At 35.3% G+C, this 20,144-nt stretch overlaps 1 protein-coding gene across 1 annotated transcript; it reads right to left on the minus strand.

Annotated features, from left to right (window-relative positions):
- Nucleotides 1-228: 228 nt before the first annotated feature.
- Nucleotides 229-11,061, minus strand: vsig8b (V-set and immunoglobulin domain containing 8b). Its single transcript, XM_055169012.2, has 8 exons — nucleotides 10,905-11,061; nucleotides 8,776-8,879; nucleotides 5,632-5,804; nucleotides 4,723-4,924; nucleotides 4,141-4,290; nucleotides 3,815-3,937; nucleotides 1,459-1,597; nucleotides 229-816 (listed from the first exon to the last, which is right to left on the minus strand). Exons 2-8 carry the CDS (start codon nucleotides 8,849-8,851, stop codon nucleotides 570-572), a joined length of 1,110 nt encoding a protein of 369 aa, XP_055024987.1. The 5' UTR covers nucleotides 8,852-8,879; nucleotides 10,905-11,061; the 3' UTR covers nucleotides 229-569.
- Nucleotides 11,062-20,144: the final 9,083 nt, after the last annotated feature.

A 20,144-nucleotide genomic window follows, 5' to 3' on the forward strand; every position in this document is an offset into this window, starting at 1 on the left:
CGTGTCCTTACAGTATGAATAAAACCTGTGAACTACAGTACACAATAATAATGACTACTAAATATTTGTAGCAAGGTTATAACTGGTGGTTAAATGGTTAACATGGATTTAAGTTGGCCTCTTAGTCAGACAAGCTAAAAAGGAACCAAATCCTGGGAAACCAGATAAGACTGGCAAACTCTCTTAGGCATTGCTTAAAATTATTATTGCATAAGTATGCATCAACCATGACTTTCAATTGAAAAAGACTGACTTTATTCTTATAAATAGACTAAAATAGATTTGTTATTTTAATCAATGTTCAACTGACCATCAGCAATTACTTCCAATTTCACCGAAACATCCAGCTATGCAAAAGCTTAGACAAGTAAAATCATACAAAAATACATAAAAACATATATACAATGCATATATTATTAAATCAAGATCCTGAACAGTATCCAAATTTAAGACTATAAAAATATTCCCCTGTGCAGTTTGAATGTTCACATATCTCGCAATGGCCTTGCGCGGTATTGCATCTTTAGCTTAATCTGTTCAGTGCAGCGCCTCCTGGAGGACATCGGTGGTTATACAGGGTATCCAAATTTGCTGTCATATCGGAGCGGTGGTCTGCGATCATCAGCTAGCATGCTTGCTTCCCTTTGGGCTCTGCTGCGTTCGGTGTAAGTACTGCTGAGTCCGGATTCGGCCCGTTTTATATCAGCCTGCCGGACCGAATTGTAGCGTAGTCCGGGATGTGCACGATAGCCTAGCATTGAACGGAAACTGGTGTTTCGGCTCCCAGGTCGACTTTCAGGGGCTTCGGCGTCCTCCCTAAAATGAGATAAAATAAATATGGTGATTATTCATTTTTTTATTTAAAATATTTAGTCATGTGATTTATAACACATATTCCTCTTGCTTGTGGGATATGACTTAATAATAAGCTATATATAGGTAATAATACAGGTAGATACCGATGCTGTGTTTGTTGATGGGAACGCATCCAGATTAGTTATTACTGGGTGTGGTTGCAATAACAAGGTAATAAAAACAAGGTTTCACTAACAAGTCAACCGAGAAGTTACAAATGACATTCTTCTGAGTCATTGGTTGTCAATTCACATACTTGTGCTAAAGGTGTGTACTTTGCTGAGAGGAGAAAGTACACTCGTAAAAAATAAAGGTGCTGAAAGAATGATGTCATCGAAAAAACAATATTTGGTTCGCAACTGCAGTTTCATTCAAATTCACCATTTATTTATTAAGTCTGATATCATTTTGGCCATAGAGTGAAACAATACTGGGACTTGCTACATGAAAAAATGTAATTCTTGCCCATGCAAAAAAAGGTTTTGTAAGTGATTGCCAGGAGTTCCCCTATGGTTTCTAAGCTGTTCTAAATTCAAGTCATCATTTACATACTTAGAAGAAAGTGATAGTTTGGCTTGTCCATGCAAGCACAATAAATCTCACTTGATCTCATTGGCGACCTCTTTCTCATAGCGCCGCTTGTTGCAACAGCATATCAGGAGCCAGAGTAACAAAAGCAGGAGGAGAAGCAACAGTAAAGCACCAATCACAGCTCCCACAATCACTCCCACTTTATTGGTTGCTGGAGATAAAAGATACAAGATTTTATTAATCTGACCAAATCATTTAGGGGCCATTTACACAACAATGTTTTCAACCGAAAAATTTGTATGCGGTTTGGTTGTTCGCTTACACGACGACTGTGTTTTGGTTCTGAAAAATGCAAACTGTGTACACTATGTAAACGTGAATTTTTGATAAATGTAACGTTATGCGCATGCGCAAATGAAGTCTAAATAGGCATGAGCGAGTATAACCAAAACAATGGTGGCCTACAGGACTATGTTTATACTGCCGAGTTTATTAAAGTTTACAAAATTGCTGCTTTATAGTCCAGGGTCACTTGTAGTTGTCTAAGCAAAACTGCTCTATGCTTATGCCGTCTTGATTGTTTGTATTTATCGCTCTGTTGAAGAATGCATATAGCAGAGATAATAAGTATTTGACACATCAGCATTTTTATCAGTAAGTGGGCTATTGACACAAAATTCCTACCAGATGCAGCCATCAAGCCAAACACTGAACCCGTACAAAGAAATCAGAACATTTATGTATACAAGTTGAGTCACAATAAATAAAGTGAAATGACACAGGGAACAAGTATTGAACACACTTTATTTAATACTTTGTATTTGCTGCTTTATATTCTTATTTTTTATTCTCTTATTATCTTAACTGTTAAAAAGCCCTTCTAGGGACAAGTGTTGCGAATTAACCATGGCTATAAACACTGTGATACAGGCATCGGATTTTTATGTAATAATCTATGTTTTTTGTATCTGTCACTATTGTAAAAAACACAAATAAAATAAAATAAAATAATACTTTTTAGAAAAGCCTTTGTTGGTGATTAACACTTTTAGACGCCTCGTGTATGAAGAGACCAGTCGTCTGCACTGCTCAGGAGTGATTCTGGCCCATTCTTCCACACAAATGCTCTTTAAATCTTGAAGGTTCAATTTTGCTTTCATCTGACCATAATCCACAGGCTTCTCCAAATGCTCTTCCGCAAACTTTAACCAAGCCTCAACATGCTTTTTGTTCATGGCTTTCTATGCCATTTTGCACCTTGTTCTCTTCATGTGTTCACTACTTATTCCCTGTGTCATTTCACTCCACCCACTACGACTCAACTTGTATACCTAAATGTTCTTTGTATGAATTCAACATTTTGCTCAATCGCCACATCTGGTGAAAATTTTGTGTCAATAGCACACTTACAGGGAAAATGTAATCCACTTACTGATAAAAATGCTAATGTGTCAAATACTTATTTTTCCCGCTGTATATTTGTGTAGTGTTTCTTTACAAAGTAACATTGCCATCTACTGGCCTAGCGCATAATGCAGCATTTTTGCGGATCCATGTAAATGCTGAACTTTGACGTGTGTATGTGAAATGTCTCAGAATCCCAAACAAAAAACGCAGATGACTACATTGTTGTCGTGTAAACATAAGCCTTAGAGAAAAAAGTCGTTTATGCAACCAATATTTCCAAAACAATTTCTCTACTGAGTAAGGCTGCATATTTTGTACAAGGACACCTACTGTACTGTATAATTGTTTTTTTTCTCAGAAATGTTGCTGTTACTCTGAGTAATTGGACCAAAGAGATTTTAGTGACTGACAGCCATTCATTTCAATCGTATGATTAAAAGATTCATTGTATAAATCATTGTCTTAGATAACATCAAACAAGCGTCATCTGCAAATCTTTTAAGGCGTCATTACTTTTCTGACTCAACAGAATGTTGTCAGGGTCCGATCTGTAAATATTTTAACAGCATAGAGAAGCGTGGGGCTTGTTTTCTCTTTTGGAAAGTTGTCATGTGCTCGGTGAATATTCTCTAGCAATGGTTTTGTATGTTCAAATTTAAACACCTAATCTATATAATGGTTTACTGTATAAATTAAATTGGGTAATTTAATGATTTACAAAACAGGTTTCTTATAGTGGAGTGTGATGTCACACACATCTTTTGTAAAATACTTTATACAAACATTGATTTTTCAGACTTAACATACCAAAAGAAATAATCACTGACTGTATGACAACCAGTCTCCCATATCCCTTGAATCTTTAAAATAAATGCCACTTGCTTTGATATTTTCTTATGTAATGCAATGACATTTTGACGCATGTACTGTAAGAGCGGTCTAAGCGTGCATATTATGCTGTCATTATACACTTTTTGTCGGTTCGTCTCACTGACAGAGTGGGTTACATACACATACTCACGGTTGTATGCTTGAAGGGTGTATGTGCATTGCTCCTTCCCAACCTCATTGCTGACCTCACAGACGTATTTCCCTGTGAAGCTCTCGCTATGGTTTCTGATAAGCATCTCTCCAGTTTGATAATCTGCAAACAAAACAGTCATTCAGAATGTGCAGTCATACCGAACGCTCCTGAGTAGTTTACTGCACACAGTCAAACCCGTCGGGTGGCTTCAGGGCCTTTAAAACACTTTTGTTTTCATGTTTACGACTCACAGCAATTCGAGCATTACCAAATGTATAAAGGAATCTGCCAAATATCGGTGAATTAGACCTGTGTTCACTTACTTTGTGTTGCGGTCGGTGGCAGGGTACCAGTATCTTTCGTCCATGTGTACGTTAGAGGAGGCGTACCGTGTGAGGATCTGCATCGCAGCGAAACGGTCGAGCCCTTTTCCTCGCCGCCTTCCACCCAGCATTTAGGGGGTGATGGTTTAACTAGAATAAAAAACACACAATAAGACATAGGCCATGACAACCTAAACCATACCATTGATATGCATGCCTAACAGTATGTTTTTTCTTTAAACAGAGCAAATATTTAACCAAACAGACTTCACAACCAATTAAAATTGAGAATGCTTAATGCAAACATCTTTGTTTAGTAAAACGTTAGCACTGTGTCTGAGTTTTAACAAATGGACGATCATCTGTTGACAGATGAGTCTGTAGGGTTGGGCTGAGGATGAGGGAGACAAACATCATTAAAGGGGTTAACAAAGAGCATCTGCCCCGCCTATCATTCCACCCAGGTCATTGTGAAAGACTGGATGAAAGAGACATTAGGGTGGAGTGAACCGGTACAACAGAAACCCAGGGGCGGGACAATATTAAATAGTCTGGAGAGACAGGAAACATGTCTGTCCTCACCTTGCACCACTACGGTGACTTTCCTAGAGTCGATGCCCGGCGCCTTCTTGACTTTGCACTGGTACGTGGCCGTGTCCGAGACCAGCAGAGAGGTGAAGGTTACCGTGGCGTCTCCGAGGCTGGGGTCGGTGACAAATTTAAAGCGGCTCGTCAGTCCCGACTCTCCATATTCGTGCTGTTTTCCTCCAGTGTAAGTTAAAATCTGTTAGACATGCAGACAGAGATCCAATGAGGTGGGGCTTGGTGGATTAGTGCACCTTACCTAATATAACAGGTCTAACCACCTGCCGTCATTATGGAGAAGTATTATTCAGAATTTAAGAAACACATCCCTAGAAGGCTTGACGTTAAGCAATTTGGCCAGGAAAAAAATATAATATATACAAATCTGACAAGATGATCTGTTTGATCAGGACTCAATAGTGTCCGAAACATCATTTTATTTTTTACAATTGAAGACGGCAAACGTTCTGTAAAGAGTTGACAAGCTACTTGACATGTGTCATTTTAGTCCAACCAATAATAATACACTTTCACTTGCTGAGAAACATCTCAGACGGTGTATTTTAAGAATATTTTGATGCTTTTGACGGGAACGGAAACAATTTCCATCAGGCACACGGTGTACACGGTTTCACATTTACTCACACTTACGTCATTACTCACAACCCTTATTACTTTCTTTCTGTTATAAAACACAAATGGAGAAATTTTAAAGAATTCGATCGCTCATTTCTATCCAATTAAAATGAGCTTTAAAACCCAAATCCATGAAAAACTCATAAATGATAGCAGATTTTGGTTGAACTATTCTCTTTAAAGGTGTGATTAAGCAGCCCAAGCATCAATAAAAGACGAGTTTGTGGTCTAATCTCCTAATATTCTCGGCGCTCCCTCCTCCTCGCTCACCAGCTGATCTTTCTGGGTCATGTCTTGACTGACACGTGACCATTCGATGTCCAGATCTCCGACATCCGCGGAGGGGTCTACGGTGTATGTACAGCCCACAGTAAGGCTCTCACCCTGGGCTTTCTTGACAGTCTGCGACCCTGTGGATGTCACCTTTATGGCCACCGAGAGGCCTAAAGGTTTAGAGAGAGATACAAAATAATGAATGTATGATTATTCAGTTTACAAATTTGTGACTTTGTTTATAAAAACCCAATCATTTTGTGTGATTTACTGCTTATAACATACAATAAAGTCATCTTACATAATGTAAAGAACATTCTGTGAAAAATAGCCTTGATATTTTAAATATGTATAAGATTGAAATCAATGAAATGTTGATGCGACTTTAGCCTGGATTTCAAAGAAAGGGTCACAAATGTATGTTGTCTCTTATATAATAAACTCGTCATATCGAATGACTTTTTTACTTTAAAGGGGCCATGGCATGAAAATCTGACTTTTCCATGTTTAAGTGCTATAATTGGATTTCCAGTGTTTCTATCAACCTAGAAAATATGAAAAAGATCAACCCAGTAACTTAGTTTTGGTAAACCATTCTCTGCAAGCATGTGAAAAATTAAGTCATTGAAATTTGGCTCTCCTTATGATGTCATATTATTATAATAATACCGCCCCTTTATCTGCACCATCCAACCACGGCACTGCCATTTAGTGCAGAGAGAAAGAGAGAAAATAATTCACAGCACAATTGAGTTTCAATTGCAACAAACCATCATCATTGCGATCAGTGTTTAAATTTTATCAGCTCATTTGCATTTTAAAGGACACACCCAAAACCACATTTTTGCTCACACCTACAAAGTATCAATTTTAACATGTTGTTATAAATGATCTGTGAGGTATCTTGAGCTAAAACGTCACATGTGTACTCTGGGGACACCAAAGATTTATTTTACATCTTAAAAAATTCTTGTGACATGGCCCCTTTAAGTTAGGTGTCTCTCACCTGGTTGTGTGTCATTTTTACATTAGGCATACATTAAGCATCCTAAAAATAAGTATTGTTCAACCGTATTGTTTACAATACTTAACATAGACCACCTTATATAACGATTAATTGCAATTAATCATTTGCAGAATAAAAATTTTTGTTTACATCATATATATATGTGTGTGTGTATTGTGTATCATAATTATGTATATATAAATACACACACATGCATAATTTAAAGACAAAAATATATGTATATAATAACAGTGCCTCCAGAAAAACGCGATTATGCGATGGCATGATTCAATGCATAATCAGCCAAAGTCCGCATATTTATGCGGAGGCGGCATTTTTTCAAATACGCCGCACTTTCACCGCATATATTTCAGATTTCCGCGTGCAAAATATGCGGGGCTTGCATGATTTCTTAACCCCCGCATTTTCATAGCAAGAAGTCACATATATCTTAGCAGAAAGTTGAAAAATGTTGCATCTACTTTACAGAAGCGCTATGTGAACGTTATGAAGTGACGTAATTATGCGGCGTAAACATCATTGAAAAGCTGCAAACCCCAAATGCAGTTTTTGCAAGTTCCAGCAATTTCATTGCATAAAATTGCATAAATATCCTGCATATTCCATTGCAATTTTTAAGAAAACCTGCTGCAAGATCAAGGAGTTTTGCCTGCAACAATCACAAAAAACTGCATTTTTCTGGAAGGACTGTATTAAGTATTCATTTATATATAATATCAATTAGAAATGTATATACATATGCAAATATTTCATACATATATACATTCATGTGTGTATTTATATTTTGTGCTGGGAAAAGATTAATCGTGATTAATCGCATTCATAATAAAAGTGATTTTTTGCATAATATGTGTGTGTGTGTGTGTGTGTGTGTGAACTGAGTGTAATTATTATGTATATTTAACCACACACACACACACACACATACATATAGTCATTTCAGATTTTTTAATTTATATATAATTCTTTTTTTATTTGTATATAATATATATAAAAATATACATAAATATATATACACATGTAAATGTTTCTTAAATACATACATACATGAATGTGTGTGTATTTATATATACATAATAATTACACACAGCACACACTCATATATTATGCAAAAAAAATCACTTTTATTTTGTATGCGATTAATCACGATTAATCTTTTCCCAGCACTAATATACATAAATATTATACACAATACACACACATATATGATGCAAACAAAAACGTTTCTTCTGCAAACGATAAGTTGCGATTAATCGTTATGCAGCCCTATAATCAAGCATTTAAACTGAAATCCACAGCCGCCAGGTATTATAAAAATGACATTAAAATGCTCTGCCACTGCTGTTGAAACTCACACATTTTTACCAAACAACCATCATTTATTTTTAGCACAAACTCGGCCGACTGAATAGACAGATTGCCTGAAACGACAATTAGGTGATTTTAGTTGAACTGATTCTTGGGTAAGTATGCCACAGTCCTCAGACGCTCCTGTCAAAATCTCTGCGTATGAAGATCACAGTCACTTTAAAAGCAACTCTTTGCTTTCTATTCTAGGTGGATGACTCGTCTGCTGCAGTTCAGGAACAGCTGAAATGCCAGGGGCGCCTGATTTTTTTCCCAAAAGCCCTATAGATTGTCTGCTTCACTGTTCTCAGCACCACAAAACAACAGAACTTGTTAGGTGACTATGTGTATTACTGAGAGGAATGACATTCACACAAAACATAGGGAGTGACTGTGATTTCCAGCTAGAATAAAAAGCAGTCCAAGCGTGAACGTGTCGAGCAACAGTGTTGTGTGCATGCTCATAGATGCACATTTAACGCACTTATACATAATGAACATATACATTACTTTTCTGCATGCTACACCTGCCATTTAAAGCAATACAATGAACTTAAGTGAATGTCAGAACCATAAACATTTTTTGGATTAGTAGTGTAGTGGGAGGCCAGTGCAACTTTTTAATATGCAGGGTAAATTTATGCATAGCACTGTCACACTTTAGACTCCCATAGAAACTTCATACACCCCACACAAATGAAGAGATAAGTGACCTTTACTATGAAATCCCTGTGTTAAAATAATCAGATAAAGCATGTTTTACACACCTGCATGATTTAAACATACTGCAACAATATATAATGCAGCCAACGGTGAGCTGAAGGTAATCCAGTTCCTGATCATAGCCAAATGTCGACGTCTCGCAGAAAACCTGCATGAAAAGATGAAAAAAGTGTCATTGTCCCTCGCTGACTCGAGTGCGAACCATCTGAATCTGATCTTTAAGATCTCACATACGGCAAACTCGTCATGTCAGTGTCATTTTGGCTGAACAGTAATGGAAGCAAGACTCCAGTTTCAGTTCTGAGGTGCGAATCATGAATCTCTTTAAAATGGTTAATGGCTGTCAACAGATATGAAACTAATCAATCACAATCCACAAGTGATCTTTATGTGTGTTTGTTGACAGATACAGGCTTTTATTGGCCAACACTAATGTGTAGACAGTTGTAATAACCATAATGAGTGATTCTTTAATTACGGTACTTTACTGAAATATAGTATCTATACTGTTTTTTTTTTTTTGATAGATTAATTAGCTTTAAGTTTATTTTATTAAAAACTAAATGTATAAGGGTGATTCTCACGAAACCATTGAAACACCACGGCACTAATGATTTTAACTTTAAAATGTGTAATATAGTAACATTAAAAAGCATCAGAATTAACACAATACTGTGTTCTACCTTGCACAATGTGTGATTTCAACATAAGAATTTATAATTGTAAATTTTATCTCATTTTCTGCTGAAATTCTCATTACCGCAATGTGTCCGGCTGTGTTTGAACATGCGTTATGTTGTAATTTAATCAAATTAACACAAAAATATTAAGAAAAAAAAATATTGATGTTTTGCTAGACTACTTTAGGTGACAGAAAAAAAAATTTACTGAATATTCATGTATAATAATAATGAAGAAAAATTTGGAAAATGATGTGTCCATGCCTGATAATCTCATCCTCCGCAACACTTTTTGAGAACAGTTTAAGCACACATACAGAATTTTAATAAAGTTTGATTTTGAGTGACCAAGCACATGGACCAGTTACTTCAAGATGGCTACCAGTTAAGATAATTTTTTTACAGTTAATTTGAAATATTGTCTTGTCAGAATGCTTACACGACATTTTGATTATCATTACCGCAACAGATGCTTATTAAATGTTAATTTAATTAATAGAAGCATAATACTTTGATTTTAAATGCATGTGCAGAATCTCCATATTATGTTCTTTCAGGTTTGTCATGTCATTTTGGAAATATGTCAGTGTTGATGTTTTCTGACTGTTGCGGTAATGAGATTTTTTAGGACTGATTTTTTTTAATTATGTTACAAAAAGTGTTAAATGATAAGTAAAAGTTTTTAAATTAATGTTCCCATTTACTCCAGACTTTGTTTTTCAATGTCTGGTGGGAAAAAAAGTAAATTTAAGCAATTTTTACATTTTCATGCTTGACATTTTTAAAACCAAGTTTTCGTGAGAATCACCCACTGAGTGATTCTTGACGGTACTTTACTGTAATAAAGTATCTATACTGTTTTTTATTTATTTTTTTGATAGCTTACATAGCTTTAAGTTTATTTTATTAAAAACTAAATGTATAAAGTCTTTAATGTTTCCCCTTTAAGAGTGATAGATTTGACTATGCCTACATGTTACTGTGATGTTACATTTGATACACAGATTGCAGTTATCAAAAAATAAGTTAGTATGCAAAGTGAATGGGTTTCCTGTTTAAAATGTACAACACAAAAACCGATCCTTATCAGTATTTCTATAAATCATTTAGGAGGCAAGCAGCTGCCTAATAAACAAACACAGTTATGACTGTAAGACCTTGAGAAACCGAAGTCTTAAGCTTTAAACACACACACACACACACGGACATAGACAAACATTTTTCATATTGAAATCATAAAGCTATACAGTACTTTCAGCAATACTTCAGTGAATGAACGCATAACACCGGCAATACTCATTTCAGTCTCATAAGAGATGAGAAAATAATTAGTGAAGGTCTGATGGAGACAAGGATTTCATTTTTCTTAGCTGTTGAACAAAGTTCAAACTACAGTCCCTCCTATAAAAAACCATTTACTTCCTGCTCTGTATGTTAACATAAAGCTTAACAAAACTTTCATGAGAGATTTTAAATAAATGATTGAAGATTACCTTTCGATATAGCGACCAAAAACAGAGAATAATCCAAAAAAATCCAGCGGTTTGATCACCTGTTTCCTGTACCCTTTCCTTTAGTCACTCTCACACTCAACTGACGCAGGTAAACAGGTGCTTCCACTCAAGCCCCGCCCCCTTCCACAGTCTGCCAATCAGGAGAATCGTGAGCATGTGGAACTACTTGCTGCAGGTCCTGACCAGCCCATTTCCACCTGTAATGCTCTTGCTATCTGATTTATTTCCTTTGTGGAGCCAGTTAAACTTTTATCTAAGTGAAATATTTCATTTAGATTAATTAATGTGATGTGTGTGAGTGGATTCATTAACCATTTTGGGACAGAGTAAATATCATTAATCAAACAGGTTTAGTTAAACAGTGTTTTTTATCTGGTCGGTTGCAGGTTTGTAGACCAAATCCAATAATAATTTATGTTACAATTAAGCAGTGTTAAGATAACAAAATACACAGGCTTATTAATTTATAAATGTGAGGAGAAATGGCATCTTTTATATTGTGGATGAAAAACTGTATTGTGGCACAAATGTATTTGTCTGTTCATATTAATATTAACTAAATGTTTGGTTTTGTGCTTGTTTCATCTTTGCTATACATTTAATACATTTATACATTACTCATTTGAAGAGTTTTGTTGCAAAACGAGATAAATCCATTTTTTAACATTTTTGTCAAAACATGTTTATTATTATGTTATCAGGTTATTATTTTGTTTTATGGTGCTAGCTGTATTTTTTAAGTTATGATGGTTTAAATCAAAACAAACCAACTGCAGTTGCATTGAAATTAATTGGAATGCACAACCAAAAAACAAGATTTCTGAACAATTAAAAAAACGGTGCTTATCTCGTTTTGCAACGAAACTCTTCATTTGCAGTGGTGGCTTGTGACTGTTCATCTGAGAGGTGCTAATTCACATGCTGCACGTGTCAAAATCGTTTATGATAAAAGAGACGCTCGCGTTCACAAAATACTCGCAAGACACTCACTTAACACCAAACTCTGATTACGCATGAGATTATGCGAGTATCTGGCAAACGCGAGCGTCTCTTTTATCATAAACCCTTTAGATGCATCTGCAGCGGGCACTTATTTTGACAAGACGCGTGATGCACACAGGATCTCTGGATGTGCAGAACACATATTTTGAAAAAAGGAACCACACACGACAGGCTAAACATACATGTTGTGACGAACTTTGCATCGAGCGCCCTCGAAAAAAGAAGTCACTGGCCGCCACTGTTCATTTGGCAGACACTTAGTAGTAGCTACACTATAAGAAAAAAATGCTCCCTACCTGTCAGTGGGGTGTACAACACTAAAATATGTCGCATGGACCCAATTCACACAAGACTTTGGTTCCAGAAAATATCTGTAAAATTGGTAGAGGGGCTTCTGTGTGAACACAAACATGTCCCATAATTGTTCTAGGATCGCTCCAGTAAAGAGGACCATTGTCGTAATATTCACGTGAAGCATTCTGTGTCGCAAGAGGCGTGCCGTAGTGAGGCAAGCATGTCACAAGAAGAAGTTATGGTTCAGGGGCCGGTTGCACCAGCTGTGCGTAAGTTACAACGTAGCCTAGTTACGGCGTAAATGGGCACTAAGTTACAACTTACGCACTACTAAATGTTTTTCCGTTGCACCATTAAACTTAGTTTAAACGTAACAATACAAGTTGTAACTAAATATTTACAGAAGCCTCTGTCCACGAATAGCGGTCTGAATAAGATGTCAGCCAGAATATATTACATCGATTTGCTCGTAATTGATTATGAAGAGCCGCAAATTTGTCAACGAGTTTTCAAGAACTGTTTTCAATTAAAATAAGAATTTCTTCATGACGGAAATTTTTCTTCCTGTTTATTTTCTCCTCCATGTGTGGGATAGATATTTTCAAATAAAAGTGTACTATTTTGAGGTCAATAACTTTGGTTTTAACGTCTTTTTAACTTTCAGTTTAGGCCAGTCAAGAATGTGTTTGAAATTATGTGCTGTTCTATTTCCTGGTTACTTATTAGAAGTCTTGTGATTGGGTTAAGAAAAATAAACGTCATTCTATGCGACAACGCATTACTTTATGGAGAGCTTACGATCTACTAGCTACGTTCTGCCTTAAGAACAAATGGTGCAACCGAATATAGAGTTAGTTATAAACTAACTACTAAGCCTCTAGTTTGGATCACGCCGAAGTTTAAGTAAGAACTTAAGAACGACTGGTGCAACCCTTCCCAGCTCTTTGACACAGGGATTTAACCTGTTAATCCTATCCCCACTTTCACACAGATCAACATTCACAACGAGCAATGTCGACAATCTGGACTAAAGCAGAGATAAGGGAGCTCGTCACTCTCCATGCTGAAGCTCCTTATAATCTTGTCATAAACAAAAATGCACGCGCCTGGTTTCTTGAGAGAGAAATCAAGGATAGTTAGCAAACTTTAGATTCTGTGGAAAAAATTGTCACGTGTCTTTTTGGGATCTTTAACGGTATGTGTGTGAATGAACCATGAAACAAATTCTTTATTATTTCATCTCATTCATTCATATCATACATGAACGAACAAGAAAAGAAACAGGAAGAAGAAGAAAATCTTATATATATAAAAAAAAAACATCAATAAAAAAACTACATAAATGAGTTAACCCCACTTCTTACCACAACCACCAAAAAAATTATCTATACCACCTATCTTTACATTTAATTATCATCCTCTTAACCATATTAGTCATCATTTTTTTTTTACCTTCCAGAATATTTTTCTTTGTTCTTAAATTTACAAATACTTTTGCAGCATTTCAGTTCATAATCCAATGTATTCCACAATTTAACTCCATAAATGGACAAACACCTCTGCTTTTGTGTGGTACGTGCAAAATAAATTTTAAAATAATACTGCCTTCTGTGGCCATAATCTTCTGATACCAAAGTAAATACATTTTGTATATCCATAGGCAAAACTCTCTGCTTAGCTTTCCACATAAAAGTCAAAATCTTCAAATCAACCAGATCTTTAAATTTTAGAAGTCCAGATTTTATATATAAACTATTAGTGTGTTCTCTATAGCCTAACTTATTAATAATCCTTAAAGCTTTTTTTCTGTAACAAATAAATAGGTTTTGTATTAGTCAGGTATGTATTACCCCAGACTTCTAACCAAAGTATGGAAAAATTAGGGAATTGTACAACATCAGCAATGTAGAATAATCTAAAACATCTTTAACTTTATACAAGACCCCAATACTTTTACAAATTTTATTCTTAATAAATACTATGTGATCTTTCCAATTCAATTTTTCATCCAAAATAACACCTAAAATTTTTATCTCATTAACTCGTTCTATATCATTTCCTTGAATTGATATTCTTACCTTTTCCTTCTTTTTACAATGACCAAAAATCATGTATTTAGTTTTTTCCCAATTTAAACATAGTTTATTTTTATCAAACCACAGCTTAATTTTTCCCATTTTTGAATTTATACTTTCTATAATTTCTAACAAATTATTTCCAGAACAAAAAATGTTGGTATCATCAGCAAACATCAAAAACCGTACCACCTTAGACACTTCACAAAGATCATTAATAAACAAAATAAAAAGTAATGGGCCTAAAACAGACCCTTGTGGAACTCCACATCTTATCTCTTCTAACTCAGATCTTAGACCATTAATTTGAATAAACTGCTGCCTATTATTAAGATAACTTTTAAGCCAGTGATACGCTAGACCCCTTATGCTATAGTTGTATGATTTTGACAGTAGTAGACTATGATTTATAGTGTCAAATGCTTTGCTTAAATCGATGAAGACCCCCATTATATGTTGCTTCAAATGATTCTGGACAAATCCAGGACGCGTTTTCCCTGTATTTTCCGTAATCTCTGTGTGAAAAGGACGATGTAGACCCCCCCTTCTCCAAATCTTACCCTGGAGGTCCAGAGGACTGCAGAGTTTAGCTCCAACTCTGATCAAAGACACCTGAGCAAGCTTATCAAGGTCTTCATGATCACTACAAAATCACAGGTGGGTAAGTTTGATTAGGGTTGGAGCTAAACTCTGTAGTGCTCCGGACCTCCAGGGTAAGATTTAAGGAAGCCTGATGTAGACACACTTTCTGAAAAAAAGGTACAAAAGCTTTCACTGGGATGGTACCCTTAAAAAGGTCCTAATATGTATCTTTTAGGTACAGATTTGGTACCAGTATGTACCTTGAAAGGTACAGATGCTCAAATGTGTTTCAAGTGTCAAATGCGACTGCCCTGCCAGAGATTTTGTGTTTTTTTTTCTAATTATAAAAAAAGGAAATTATGTTTATCATACTTGCATTATGTTATGCAGCAAAGTTCAAGAAACATGTTTATCACTGAAATGATTAGAGTTAGTTGGAACTCGAGGTCGATGCAGAAACGCAAATGCCACACTGTTATCTCAGAGAGAAACTGGATTGTTTTGTTGGTACTGTTCAGATAGCAATTATCACTACAAAACATCTGTAGTACCCGATTCCCTTTGCTGTCACTGTAGGTTATAAATGTGTATACTCAGACTCACGTGAAACCTTCAGCCAGTCAAGAGGGCTTTTGATCATCAACGCCTCCTCGAACTCCCACAGCAACACAAAACCACAAAAATGGTGATGAGTTCAAGCAGGAAACATCACTGAGCAAAAAATAAAGTGCGTGTGTGTATTTGAGGTGTGTATGTTACAGGTCTTAGAAATGGCTCTTTTTCAGTTTACCACTTGGAAACAATAGATTTCATTATAGTATAGTGCTTATTTTATTAGGGCTTATTTTTATGGAGGCTTTTAAAAACATGAAATGGATTTAAATCTGCTGCTGTTGACACCACAGCTATTGACTGTCACCACCAGTGTTTATGTGATACCATTGGCCAATCAGTAATGCCATGATGTCATTGTCCAAAGTGATGTCAAAGCCATTTGGCCTTTACAGCTCAGGTGATTGGCTCAAAAACATTTTATTAATGTCCCATGAGTAAAAGTCCTGCCACAAGTGTCATTGAGATGAATGAGAATGCTATGACTTTCACCATTACTTCAGAGCTCCTTTGTTGCAATTCAAATTGAACTGGTCGCACTTCACAGGATTTTTTAATGGAATTTGACAAAAAGAGGAATTTAGAGAAATTCAGAAGAGGGTCCAAATGCATTTAAACACATATTTGTTTTTTTTGATGCATATATAATAGTTAGCGATTCATGTAATGAAAACTACCTGTTTCATTTTATAATGTTTTGTATTTTATTACATTTTAATTACGCAAACTTAAATTCAGATATAAACTGGAATGCTATATTATGCTTTAAGAAATTAACCAGGAATTTCAAAAGCATTCTGAACCCTTGTGTAAGCATAATGTACCCATAAACCCATGAAACACTAACTGGTGAATATACTGTAAGCAGATTTAAAGCTGTGGTTCAGTAGAGTTTGTTACAAACATAAGACAAAAATTATCTTTTCTTCCTGCTTAACAATGGGATTCAAGGCCAACCGAAGCTAAACAGCTAATTTTTTTTACTTTCCACTTGCTATTCCCACTGCAAGACAGACGCCTTTGACTGAAATCAACTTGAGAATCCACGAATGTTCAGTGGATTCAGTGTGGATTTCTTTTTGACAGTAATTTTAACATTTCTTGAAAATAAACAGATTCAATAAATGTGATAGACACCAGTTGTTTTTTATTTAAATTTAATTAATATAATTGCATTAGCAGATAAACATGCAAAACGGTTGTTTTTGTTCTCCCCATATGGCACCAAAAAAAGACATTTCTCTGGCCAAAAATGTGTTTTAAATATATACTAAATAAATTTTGTAAAAGTAAATATATATAAAAGTAAATAAATAGCTTATTTAAATATATTTTTGAATTCGAAATACCTTCATCTATTAAAATATATTTCAAGGGCAAGCAATTACAACCCATATGGCAATAAATGTATTCTTTTGCCAAAATATATTTCATTATACGCCTAAATTTAATTTTATAAAGTATATTTTTGAAGGAAAAATATTTTTTTTACACCTTTTCAAACCTGATATGTACCCCAGGTTTCCAACATAAACAAAAACAAGTTTTTTATTTTTTTATTTCTTGAGGGCAATTTTTTTGTATATTTTGATATATATTTAAAAAATATATATATTTTGCGTTGGGTCTTGGATACTGTAAAGACAAATATGTGACAAACACTGATTAAAATGAACGTTTTTACTCTTTAGTTTACTTTTTAATGACATATGGTCATACAATGTAAGCGTATTGTTTATTACATTTCAAACAAAAAGTTGTTCGGGACACTCGCGGTATTTACAATACAGAACGTCAGTGTCCGAATTCGCGCACATTTTTGTTCACTTCTTCCCCATAATAATATACAGGTAATACTGAAACGAGTAAACTGTAAGGATTGTTTTTCTGGCTACTGAATGAAAGGAACTGAGACGCTCCCCAAATTATTTTAAACGTTTTATTTCACGATTCATGCGGGTCAGAGTTCACACAACGCGCGTGGAAGTAACGGCAGCGTCCATCGTGACTGACATTTCTACCTGACTGGAATCTTCACATCACGTAAGTGTACATCATTTCAATCATTAGACATGTTTTTATTTATTGAGGTGTAAATGTGAAGTTAAACTAAAGTGTTACACGGACCGTTGTCACTCGTGATTTCATCAGCATAAAAAGCAAACTGTTATTGTGTGTGTCACATGAGGTAAAACGCGAGGGAATCTCTGTGACTCGAATGCTAATGGAGTCTTCAGAGGTTATTTTGTTTCCCCAGCATCATTCATTGTGTTATTGAATGCAAACGCTGGATTGGAGCGGTGCCACCTGTCGCCTCCTTTCATTTATTTTACGGATGTTTGTTTATTTGCACCTTTGCCATTGAAGAGATGGCTTGGTGGTTTCCATTTAAAATTCACTGGCCACTCTTGTGTGTAATGACATTTTGAATTGGATTTAAAACAAGAAATGTGGAAAAACACGTAGGTTTTAATGCTTTGTCATTAATGTGTGGAGTGGAGAGCAGGGGCAAAAGTAACATTTTTCAGAAAAACGTAATTTTTAAAAGATAATGTTTTAGACAGAGATATATTTTGGCTGTGGTCAATAACTCACAAGTGTGGTCTATCAATATCAGGTGGAATTTTGAACAAATGTAAAAGAACTTCAGTATAATTTTACTTTGAACATAAGTAGTGCATTGGTACTTTTGACCCTGTCAGCTGGGACAAAAGTAACACACAGGTGGGTCAAAAGTAACACAACAGAACAATATAGATTTTTGTGTTACACTTGTTTTTATATACATGATTATGACCTTGTTAATATGTAACTGCAAACATGTTTTGTCGCTTATCTTTGCAAAAAATAATGAAATCACATTTACATTTTACATTTCAGTTTCATAAAATGTTTCGAAAGCATCCGACATTACAAACTTGAACTGTTGAGAATAAATTTTTAACAGTATGAATACTATGAAAATTAAATTAAATCAAATTATAATAATATAATTTTTAACATAATGCAACAATTTTAGCAGCATTTTTAAACATTTACTTTTATTTTGAAAAACTCTGGATGTGTTGGAGCACTAAATAACCTGTAGATTGATCATTACAGGATCAATCTACAGGAGAAACACAACGCGTTATAAGAAAAAAACACAGATTTAGGAATTTACTTATCATGGTTGAAAACGGCTTTCTGGACCTACATGCGCATAACGGTGACGAAATAACGCGATATTTGTCAGCTCTGTCAAGGGTTGCGTGTAGGGCTCTGACGATGCATCACGTTTCGCATTAAAAATAACTGTCTGAAATCGATTTTGAATAGCAAGACTCCTTATCAATATAAAATCATTACGAGTCTGAGTCGTTTATAACGTGCATTTAAAAAAGCAACACTCGTCAAACACAATCATTCAAAATAGTCTTTATTATCATGAAAATACTTGAAACAATTTGAAGAACAGTGATGTAAATAAGCTTAAAGACATTTCCTGGAAATAGCATTTGTAATGGTACTTCTTCTGTGGCACAATTGGAGTTTCTGGACAAGAGCGCCCTCTGGTTTTTGGATGTGGCAGCATTTCACCGTAATTCATTAAAATTAATTCATTCAGAAAACGCGCATTTGCACGATTTATCGTCCCAGCGTTAGTTGCATGCTGTGATTGTTTTGAGTGAAAATGTAGTCACGGCTCTGAGAAAATCACTTTGTTACTTTTGCCCCACTTTAATTTCACCCTGGTACCCCCTATATTCATTCTTAGAAGTAAAGGTTCCTTAAAGGAACAGTATGTAGGATTGTGGCCAAAACTGGTATTGCGATCACAAAACTTGTGGCTAAAACTGGTACTGCAATAACACCAATGTGGCCAATGCACAACATGACAACATAAACATCAGTTGAGGGCTGCAACTCCACTTTTTAAATGACAATATCCTGGCCAGACCACTGTTGTCAGTGATATAAATATTTGAAATGAAAATGAGTTCTTAATGTCTAGTGACATATCAGGGCCATTTTATGATTAATTGATATAAATTTCTTACATACTGTTCCTTTAAGGTTTTTTTTTTTTTTTGGTAGTACGATTCCATAAAGAAACTTAATAATGTTTCTGTAGCTCAACTGGTAAAGCCTTGCCTAAGCAACCCAAACGTAATTGGTTCAAATCCTGAGAAACATGCGGGCTGATGAAAGTGCATAGGGAGTATATTGAGATTTTTTAGGACAAGGAATGAGACAATATCATCTATGGTCTTATATGACACTCTTTCTTTACAACAGAAGCTCCGCCAGAAATGTATACTGAGGTCAAATATAAGCTTTCACAAACATGAAGGAAAACCCTGTCTTTTTCACACGAGGCTTTGACTTGTATCTAAATATTTAAAGTATTCAGCTTCACAGAAAACACAGAGGGTTTTATGGCATATATGAATTTGGGTCAATATCGGTCAGCAGCACTAGTAAGAATGACCTGTAATTAGTTTTGGGTGTCTGCCAAAAGATAAATGTAATCTATCATAAATGTAATATCTGTAAGATCTCCATTGTGGTCTTTTCAGTGTGGCAAGTATTAGGGCTGCAGCTGTCGATTCTTTTTGTAATCGATTAATCTAGCACTGAATCGATCGGTTAATCGAGTAATCGGATATTTTTT

This window comes from Misgurnus anguillicaudatus, chromosome 5 (assembly GCF_027580225.2).
Source record: "Misgurnus anguillicaudatus chromosome 5, ASM2758022v2, whole genome shotgun sequence".
NCBI lineage: Eukaryota > Metazoa > Chordata > Actinopteri > Cypriniformes > Cobitidae > Misgurnus > Misgurnus anguillicaudatus.

Coding starts and splice junctions, on each gene's coding strand:
- vsig8b (XM_055169012.2), bottom strand. CDS start 8,851: ATGATCAGGAACTGGATTACCTTCAGCTCACCGTTGGCTGCATTATAT. Junction 4,925..5,631: donor TGACCCAGAAAGATCAGCTG/GTGAGCGAGGAG, acceptor CATGTCTAACAG/ATTTTAACTTACACTGGAGG. Junction 1,598..3,814: donor CACCCTTCAAGCATACAACC/GTGAGTATGTGT, acceptor TTTTATCTCCAG/CAACCAATAAAGTGGGAGTG.